This window comes from Erigeron canadensis, chromosome 4 (genome assembly GCF_010389155.1).
Source record: "Erigeron canadensis isolate Cc75 chromosome 4, C_canadensis_v1, whole genome shotgun sequence".
Lineage (NCBI taxonomy): Eukaryota > Viridiplantae > Streptophyta > Magnoliopsida > Asterales > Asteraceae > Erigeron > Erigeron canadensis.
Window position 1 is genome coordinate 18,069,387 of NC_057764.1, and position 10,785 is coordinate 18,080,171.

The window sequence follows — 10,785 nt, forward strand, 5'->3', positions numbered from 1 at the left end:
TCGAATGCGGCGCAGTTCCATGTTGACTATTTTTGACCAGCTTCCTACTTCACTTTTGTGCCTCGTAAAACGTCCATAAGCACTCGTTTGACTCCAGAAACATCGTTTTCTTCAAAATAACGCTCAAGTACCTGTTAGTTCCCTGAAATACTAACAAATACCATAAACGTACCATATATATATAAACGACTCTTAAACCACATAAAAACAACTCACTAAGCCCTGGGAAATGGGTATAAAATACGACATATCACGTACCTACAAGGGATTTTCAAACAATATTGATGAAAGAAAATGAGAAGAACCGGGAGTGGAAACTTGTAGAGGTAGTCCTGGTACTGAGAGCCTGTAAGTCTGTAACTTGAACTTGTAGAGGAAGGAGACTAGTTTAGATTAGATTCAAGATCCAGGGATGTTTTATGGTAAGAAATCATCTTCCAGTGCATCATCAGATGGAGGTGTTACAACAGTTTTCACTGGAGAAACCAGAACATGCAATAACTAGTTTGATTCTGATGGTCAGGTGAAATTTCAAAATTCATCAACTGGGCGACATAAAAAATGATTGACCGTAGGATACATGGTATGTCAATTACAACAAATCTAAAACCACAATCATAGTTTTCACAACTTTGGTAGTGATCCTATTAGGATCTTGCTCATATCTATCAATCTACTGTACTACTTTTGCCTTGTGCCTTGTTTTTTACAGAATCAAAACTAAACTGTTTGATTCTAACAACCAATCACAGGTTTTCATTTTTGAGATTAACTGAAATTAGGAAAGAATTAAACGACCAAAATAATATGAATTGATAGACAAAAATCTTACATACAAAACAGTGTAATGAAGGGTTGTCTCGATTCACTTGTAATGGTTGTAATGAATAGGTAATATGACTTTTGTAAATTTAACATTGTGATGCACTTCATAATCCAAATGCAGGGAATCTCTTTTATTACTATATACATGGGTTGTTGGCCTATTGCTCAAGCTTGAAAGGCCCGAATTATATACTAGCTTGTTTATATACTCATACTAATGACCCATTAACCAAATTTCTTTTAACCAAATCGGTATTTTACATCTTTAGTTGGATATGCAAATTGATTGTTATAAAGGTTTTTGTGTGACTCTGTGTTCAGAGGGTCTCTCTTTAAGACATCATGAACTCACCGAGCATGAAGGATGGTGATGGTCTCATCATAAACAGAGCCAACACCACCACTGATTGATGCTGTTGTTGAGTCGGTACCATAATTCAGTTTTCTAAATATGAAAGCTGGCTGATTAGGAGAAGGAAGATTTGTATCACGATTACTCAGCATAAATGCAACATCTGTCATTGTTGGTCGATCACTCGCTAGTTCTTGAACACACAGAATCCCGACATGGATGCATCTCAGAACTTCATGGGCATCAAATGAATCTCCTAATAATGTTGTATCAACTACCTCTAGTGCTCTATCTTGTTTCCACAAGTCCCAAACCTATAAAATACAAATTTGATAAAATTTGTACTGAAATACGAATGATAATGAAACAAAAAACCAAATCCAACTTTAGGTTACATACATGTCCGATCAAGTTAACCGAGCTCTCCATATAATAACTGTTGTTTTTTCTACCACTTATTATCTCCAGAACTAGAATTCCGAAACTATAAACATCAGACTTCACTGAAAAAAGGCCTTCCATTGCGTACTCTGGAGACATATAGCCGCTGGAATCATATGGCATTTCCGTTAGATAAATGAAACAAGACTAATTGAGTTGAAGTGAAAAGAAAGAAATATACTATGTTCCAACAACTCTAAGTGTTGTAGCTTCTGCCTGATCCCCTCCAAATATTTTTGCCATTCCGAAATCAGAAATTTTGGGGTTTAAATCTGCATCTAGCAAAATGTTGCTTGCTTTTAAATCCCTGTGGATGATCCTGAGCCTAGAATCCTGATGAAGATATAGCAAGCCACGAACAATTCCTCTAATGATCTGGAATCTTTTTTTCCAATCTAAAAGTGACCCTTTTTCTTGATCTAGGACACCATTCCATTCAACACCTCAGTTATTACATTACTTATGTGAAGTAAATAAATAATTGAATTAGTGCAATATAGAAACAAACCGAAGATGAAACAATCCAAGCCTTTGTTTGGTAGGTATTCATAGACTAACATCTTCTCTTCTGTATGAAAACAATATCCTAGAAGCCGCACTAGATTCCTATGTTGAAGTTTCGCTATCAATGTAACTTCGTTCTTGAACTCATGCATCCCTTGACCTGAGCTTTGTGATAACCTTTTCACGGCAACTTCTTGTCCATTTAGTAGTGTACCCTGGAAAATGCATAACTTAATTATTTGACATTTTAACAGATTTCATAACCGTAGAAAGGTCATAATTTTCAGCTACACGCTACCTTATAAACTGAGCCGAAGCCACCTTCTCCAAGCTTACTTGAAAGAGAGAAATTATCGGTTGCTGCAACTATTGTGCTCATATCGAATACATGCAAATCAACATTTTCACCCATATCTTTCTCTAAGAATGACCCTTCCACAGATTTTAGACTGTTTATAAAGCTAACTCCTACGTCACGTGATCTTCGATTGGCTATATGAAACAAATAATTTAGCTTTAGAATAACAGGTGGACCGTATTCATCATGGGGCGAAACACTGATCCATATACAAGGAAACTGGCTGATTGAATAAACAATAATGTCAAACAAATAGACATGTGAAATTGTTAAGAAAATGTTGAATATGATTTACAATCGTCATTTTCTCAATGATATTAGCAAAATCTAAATAAACTAAACCATTAGTACATATTCGTCATTTTGTAAATTTCCATTTAATGTTTCCCTTATATACTATCTATCATGGTAGTTATTTTTATGACCTCTCATGTAACCAAATAGGAATCAATTTAATAAGTTATATTATGCATACCTTTCTTCTTTTTGATGTAAAAGAGAATGAAGATGCAAACGACAAGCCCCACTGCGATCAATGGCATCCCCACATATAGTAATGCCTTTCTGCGAGAGTTACTTGGCTTCTTTGATGAGTATTTGGCTGAAAAATAATTCAGAGTAAAGTTTATTAATCCGGGTCTAGACTTTTGACTTGTTGAAGTTTTTTTCTTTTTCAAATTTAACCTTAAATATATATAGGGTTGGGTATTGTAAAATAAGTATTAAAGTAAAATAAATAAGACAAGATCTTGACCCTTAGATCATGGTTAAATTGATGCACAAAGATTCACGAACTAGATGATGCACGATGATTTTCATGATGCATGGTGATTTTAGTGAATAGAAAGTTATTGTTTTATTTGTTTTACTTTAATACTTGTTTTATTTTACCTAAAACCAATATGTGTATACATGATTATTTATGTATGACATAATACTTATGAAATATACATAAATGAATTGAGTTATATTAGTTCACAAATGAGACAATGAGTTAATAATGAGGTAGGGATGTGTATTTGGTTTTTTTTTTCTTCTTTTATGTATGTGGATGTGTGTATATATAAATAAAAAGAAAAATAAATGGTCCTCTCCATTTTTGTGGTAATAAGCATAGCCTTTTTTTTTTAAAAAGAAATTCAAGTTTGATATTTGGGATATGAAGTTTATGTTGATGCTAGTATAAGGAAATTGGTTATTATAAAATTATTACTACTATAAAATAAATAAGACAAGATTTTCACCTTAGATTCATGATAAGATTAATGCACGAAAATTCATTAAGCGCAAGTATATATGTTGATTCACGGCAATTTTGATGAATAGAAATCTTCTGTTTTATTTATTTTACTTTAATACTTGTTTTATTTTTACCTAATAGAAACCTTCTGTTTTATTTATTTTACTTTAATATTTATTTTTTTTTTTTACTTAAATTTAAACTTTAGGTTAGATATTAAATTTGGTTATTAAAAGAAAAAAAAAAGTTAGCGGTATATGGAAGAAAAAAAAAATAACACTTACGTTGACTCTTCTTAATACGAGCCCAATATGATAGTTCGTATTGAGGTTAGGAGTGCTCTTATATCATGGGGAAATAAATTACCCCTGTAATATATTCTTTGATATTTTATTGGTCTTTCGTTTTTTCCACTTTTAAGTAAAGCTTAATTAATAGATAAACAAAACATTTTGATCAAATGTGATCATTGATGTGGACGTACTACATGGACTACTTATCAACATCCATTGTTGATTTATTTGTTGATTAATACCAATGTATTTTTTTTTACATAATTGCTCATCGAACTTGATTATTGCTTCACCAACAAACTTTTCATCTTACTTTTTCAATTGACAATCTTTTAACCGTATTTCCTTTTTCATTTTAGCATGTATCAAATACATTATTCATACACGGAGTACTATATATGGATGAAATTTGTTTGGTTAATGAATACATGGTAAAGTTATACGAGTATAAATGTATTATACTTGATCTAACTGGAAATCCAGCATGAAGAAAACCATGATCGAGTCGAAAATTTTAAATCCCCACCCCAACCACGACTGACCCATTTGACCCACTTTACTCGAAAGCAACCCATTTCACAACCATAAAATTCTACATAGTTTAAGTTAGTATATATGACACATTCATGTATGCTTAATCTTTGTGTGATAAGTAAAACGACATTAAATATGAGAATTGATGCGTACCTAATTCAGCTGCATCTACCCTTATGTATAATGATTGGCCCCCATACGAAAACGTCCTCGTATCAATCATGTCCTTATACCAAGTAATACATCCTCCAATCTCTTTGCTTATATCAGCCACGGCATACCCCACGCACGTGCAATTCTTATGGCATGACTCTTTACACGCTTCCAATCCCAAACTCATGTTCACACGTGTTGTCGATGTGTCGGGTATCTTCACACGTGCCAGCTCGACGAACCCGGCTCCGGGCAGGCATATCTCAGCCCCCACCTTTCTCTTACACCCTCTGGTTCCGTCCCTCAGGTACCAATCTTGTGGTGACTGAGGCTCGTAACCAGGGAGGCAATTGCACTCAAAAGTACCTGGTTTATACAGATCACAAAAGCCAAATGGGCCACACTCATTATAACCATCACATTGGTCTTTTGGAGCAGACCAGAACCCAATCCACCTACGATCTGCCTCGTGCCAAGTTAGCCTTTCCACAATTCCGGACTCGTTAATGACTAATCTAGAAAAGATAGACGAATTTCTTATAAGATAACCAACGTAAACCTCATCGTTGTTGTTCACGTATGTAACGTTAAATATAAAATTTTGTGTCATCTCAGGTACACCACTCCACCCGTGCCCGGTCCATGACCCAGTTCGCCAAACCCGTGTCTTACCTTTGTACAAATACAGCTGAGTGGACCCAACAAACTCCATCTTATATGCATACTCACCAACACCTGGGTTCCCATTAGACTTCCAAGATGTGATTACTCTGTTCAAACCCGTTTTCTTATCTAACCCGAACTTCATACCCGGAAGAAGAGTATTTGATGGATAATCAAAACTCTGCCATGAATAAGCGTTTCTGTTTCGGTCTTGAAACAGGATCAAATTCCCAGAATCCAGCAACTGCACTGAAACACTATAATTTCCAATATTTGTGACATTTGTTGACCAGAACACAAACTTTTGATCTTTATCGTGTAAAACCATGTTTCCTGTTTCATCGACGGATAGGATACCGGATGAGTTAGTGATCGGACGGTCTCTATTAGCAACCCAAACGACAGTTTGCTCAGAAACCTTGTTATACCAAATACCAACATATTTGTTGCTCGAATTTCGGGGGCTAAAGAATCCTAGTGCAAAGTTTTCTTTATTAGAGACCAAAATATCACCATCTTGTAAGGGTTGCAGGAGTGTTATGGTGTCGGTAGAAGTGCTAAACTTTAAAGACAGAGATATGAAAATAAATAGTAAAAATCTTCTATTCTGAAACATACTGTATTTTTTTCAACTGATCAATGATTTTTCCTATTTTTGGTAGTTGTAAGCGAACAACTTATTGAAAACTGAAAAGTGATGTAATACAGAGAAACTCACAGAAAATAGCTGATTCCTTGGAGCTCTTTTTTCTTCACTTTCATGTCTTTATAGGGTGAGTTTGTGATAAAGCTTATAGGAGCTTGGCTGCCAATAAGCTCATGCCTTTTGGTGTAGGTCCAAGTGTGGTGGGAGGCTTTGACTCTTTTAAAGGTAAAAGGTAACCCTCAATATCGTTTTCGACAATGTATGGAAGAGGTTGAAATGTAGACAATTTTATTTCTATCAAAAATAGAGAGATTTGAAGACTACCAAAAAAAAAAAACCCTCCAACCTTGATGGACATCAGGACCCATCCTTTTGTCTGGAGAGACAAATGCTCCAACCTTGTTTCGGCAATCAAAGGTTTTTTTTCTTTACAGATGCGGATCGAATATCCCAAAAAAAAGATCTAGAGCGGTCGAGTCCACGCTAGAGCCCCGACCCCCACCCAATATCTAGTAGGAAGAAAAACCCCCTATTAATTCATCTGAAAGCGCGACAACAGGTAAACTTTGTCCTTCTATTGAGGTCTACCTAAATCCAAATAATGAACTTTTATAACTTGTGTTTTTTATAATTAGCTATATAATACCATAAGTTATTTGAAATAGTTTGTATAAGCAGCTTATGGAAAATCAAATTAGATAAATATCTTCAAATTAGTAATCTATCCTTTTCTTTAAAAAAAAATATCATTTTCGTTCTTTTATAGTACACATTTACACTTACAAGATATAAGCTCAAACTATTTTGGCAAAATACAATATAATATCAAAAAATTTTGAGTTCCATTAACAAGGTCCAATTATGATACAATCACAATCGAATAATTCTAACAAGTTACTATTGGAACCACATTAAATGTGACTGTCACTGATCGTTTATCATTCGTGATATGATAATTGACGATAACTGAAATCCGTATGTCTAGTAACTATACGATGAGCGTGTTTACTCTTAAAGACATACGCTATAGGGTTTCTCATTAGATGATTGAAACTACAAGGACTTATATTACACATACTAAACACCAGGGACCAAGTTGTAAATGCTCTCATTATAAATAGAGAGCATGTACAACCATTTTCTAGTCTAATCTCTTCCACCTTATTTTGTGTGTGTGTGTGTGTGCTCTCTCCCTCTTTAATTTTCGGTTCATATATCAACTGAATCTCAATCCCATCATCAATCAATCATCTCGTTTTGGGAACTCGACACAACTGGTAATCATCTTACAAGTTCCTTAGGATGAACGGGTATGTTTACTTTCTATCATATTTTCATTATTTATACAATACGAATCATATTATTTCCAACATGTGGTATTATGAGCCAATGGTTCTAGATCGATCTATTGATTCGTATTGTTGTTCCTTAAATTCTTGAAGAAAATATAATTGCAAATGGATCTATTATCTTGTTCCATAATTTTTTCAGAAATAATTCTTTTTCGGAAATATATTTGGAACAAAATTCTATGTTACATAATTATTTTTTTCGGAAATAGTTTATTTTTTTTCGAAAATAAGTATTATGGAACAAATAATTTCTTGAACATGTTCTTCGTGTTCATATTAAAACTCATATAATCTATTGAGTTTGATCCTAAATGTCATAATTTTTGAGTCAAAAAACATGTTTTTTTGGATGAATTCGACCATAATAGGTTAAATTTGACCACCTAAGGTCGAGTTCGACCACATTAAGGTTAAGTTTGACCACCTAAGGTCAAGTTTGACCACATTAAGGTCAAGTTGGACCACCTAAGGTTGAGTTCGACTACATTAAGCTCAAGTTTGACCACCTAAGATCAAGTTTGACCACCTAAGGTCGAGTTTGACCACATTAAGGTCAAGTTCGACCACCTAAGGTTGAGTTTGGCCATGACCATTAAGGATGAATTCGACCAAACTAAGGTTGAGTTCGACCACCTAAGGTGGAGTTCGACCTTACATGTCGAGTTTGATTTATTGAGTTTGATCATAACTTGTTGAATTCAACTTACTTGTCGAATTCTTCTTAATGTTGAATTCGACTTACTTGTTGAGTTCTTCTTAATCGTCGAGATCAATCATACCTTGTTGAATTCAACTTACTTGTCGAGTTCTCCTTAATTGTTGAATTCGACTTACTTGTTGAGTTCTTCTAATTGTCGAGTACGATTTTACCTTAAATTTATGGCAAAGTTTATGCGCCTTTGATTTAGCGCTCTACCGGGCGCTTCCCCGGACCCCATACCTTAGGGGCTTCGCACTAAAATACATGGTCTCATGATTTGTGTCCAAAAGTCAAATATGATTCTCATGTTGTGTTCTATCCTTTTGCATAATAAACACTAAGTATATTAATTCTGCCCAAAGGTTATTTAATATGCTTTGTGTGACAAAAGGACTATTTGCATTCATAATATACATGATTCTTAATTTTGTGCCCAAAGGTCAAAAGATAAGCGTTGTGTTGCATGACCTGATGCTCATATTAACTTAGATATTAGTTAACTTTTGCCCAAAGGTGATGTAACATCTAAGTAGGGCCTTACTTTAGCTTATTGTTTTGGTGTTTACGATAGGCTTACCTATTACTAGCTTCATTACTGTAATAATGGACATAGTCTCATTACTCTAAGAAACATTACTATTAGGCCTACTGTCACACCCCACCTTAGGGGGAATCGTAGGATATGACGAAAAGATATAGCAATAGCACATGGACTTTATAATAGAGTCATACTAAATGAAATCCAAATAATTGTGATTCCCACAGGCGGGATAAGTCTAGGCAACACGCCTCAAATAGCAAAAGAAATGTAGCAAATAGCAAATAGCTTTCAATGTTCAAATGCAAACTAGGAGTCCATGAGCGATTTCTTTATTGGTCTTCCTAAAGCCCATATGTTGAGTCTCCTTAAGCATTATTATTACCTGAAAATGAATGCTCGAAAATGTCAACATAATGTTGGTGAGTTCGTAGGTTTAAAGTAATACAAATAAATTTGTTGTGCATGATATATGAAGTATGGACAATAGTGTAAATATAAACATGTAGTAGCATGTATGCATACCAATACTGATCAATGTCATCATAGTTATCCAACAACATAAACTCACTACTACTTGCCAACAACTCAATCACATCACTTGCCAACAACTCAATCACACATTGTTATACCAACAAACTACCAGCTGGAGTATAAAGTTGGTTAATAGTTATCAAATAGTCTTCAATAGATATCGACAGACATCTATTTCCGTAAATAGTCTTCAATAGATATCGACAGACATCTATTGCATCATAGGAATCAACACAAGCAAGCTAGCATACACATTTCATAATTTTACGTATTTGTCCAAGAAAACAAACTAGTTTTGGCACAGCTTGTAAAGAAATGAAATGTGTTTTGAGCGTCATCTTCCCCCAAAGGAATAATATAAAAAGGGGCCACGAAACTCACCTCAACAAGCAAGTAGTTGTGCAAAGTCCAAAATGATCACTAGAATCTACACAACACATATATAAGAACAAGTTACAATTATGGACATGGTCAATAACCGTCCATTGTAACCCATATTTGATGATATACATATATGGCTACTTTCAAAATATTCGCAACTGATTTGTCATATATTATTAAGTTACAAGTCACATAACTTAAAATAGAGTATTTGTTTTAATGATTTATGATTGAATTCTACAAGCTCATATTCGCTGAAATTTTTGGTAACTTTATCTATTTTTTATTAGGATGAAACGAACAATTCAAGTTTTCAAATCTTAACTACTATAACTCTAGAGTGTTATAAACTTACATGAATTTTTACTTAATTTATTTCGCACAGTAACTATTTTTAAAAATTTCATAATTACAGACTAGTCAGAAAATTCACTGTTTGCGCGCAGAAAAGTTTTATAAAAGTTATGGATCAACCTTCGAAGCTTCAAAAAAATCCAATTTTTTTACTGTACACTCTTAACATCTTAAAAATGTTTCTGGAAACAAATAAACTTCCAGTTCATAAAATCGACCAAGATATGACTATTTGAAGTCGACTCAATTCTGTTTGGAAAACTCAGTTTTGCACAGTTCTGTTATAAAATTCGTTTGACAACCTTAAACTTCATATTTTTACATAAAACCAATTCCACCAGAAAATAGACTTCCTGAACTTAATTTTAGACACCAAAAATGTGACTTCCTGAAACTTCATATTTCATGACCAAGATACAACATTTCCAAATTAACAAACCGAATCTATCCAGATTCTGAAACACTTCCACCCACACCTTTTGAAGCTCATCCACACAAAGACTTATATAGATCGGTGGTTAATATATGTTTATATTTATATAACTTTCCCGATTGACTTTATGATTTGTCAAACATTTAAGTTCATGACAGCATATAAATTTTATAACAATATGACTTTTACCATGCTCCATCGATTCCGTAATTTATTTAGTTATTAATCATACTTTTAATTTATAAAATTCTTATATTATTTTTTTGAAATTTGGCCATACGTATACACTCATCAAATAGATTACAAAGAATTTACATAAATATATATAATTTAATAAAAGGTAGAGATTAAAAATTTACCACCTAAGTATCACTCCTTACGGTACCATTATAAAATAAAATAGATATAATTTATAAGAATTTTAACCATACATTATTATATAAAAGATCTTTTAAAATCATGAAGAAAAGTTAATTTAGACTCA

The 10,785-nt window shown here is 33.6% G+C and overlaps 1 protein-coding gene across 2 annotated transcripts; it reads right to left on the minus strand.

Moving 5' to 3' along the window:
- Nucleotides 1-884: 884 nt before the first annotated feature.
- Nucleotides 885-6,128, minus strand: LOC122596447 (G-type lectin S-receptor-like serine/threonine-protein kinase At1g11410). 2 transcript variants are annotated; one of them, XM_043769024.1, is made up of 7 exons: nucleotides 4,701-6,128; nucleotides 2,956-3,081; nucleotides 2,421-2,614; nucleotides 2,127-2,337; nucleotides 1,800-2,037; nucleotides 1,577-1,724; nucleotides 885-1,491 (listed from the first exon to the last, which is right to left on the minus strand). In XM_043769024.1, exons 1-7 carry the CDS (start codon nucleotides 5,977-5,979, stop codon nucleotides 1,174-1,176), a joined length of 2,514 nt encoding a protein of 837 aa, XP_043624959.1. In that variant the 5' UTR covers nucleotides 5,980-6,128; the 3' UTR covers nucleotides 885-1,173. The 2 variants fall into 2 exon arrangements, with proteins under 2 accessions (XP_043624959.1, XP_043624960.1); XM_043769025.1 differs by lacking the exon at nucleotides 2,956-3,081.
- Nucleotides 6,129-10,785: the final 4,657 nt, after the last annotated feature.

What these genes read in the sequence shown, in the direction of transcription:
- LOC122596447 (XM_043769024.1), bottom strand. Translation starts at nt 5,979, where the DNA reads ATGTTTCAGAATAGAAGATTTTTACTATTTATTTTCATATCTCTGTCT. An exon ending in GGTAGATGCAGCTGAATTAG is followed by an intron (nt 3,082 to 4,700) that starts GTACGCATCAAT and finishes ATTATTTTTCAG; the next exon opens with CCAAATACTCATCAAAGAAG. An exon ending in CGGTTAACTTGATCGGACAT is followed by an intron (nt 1,492 to 1,576) that starts GTATGTAACCTA and finishes TGTATTTTATAG; the next exon opens with GTTTGGGACTTGTGGAAACA.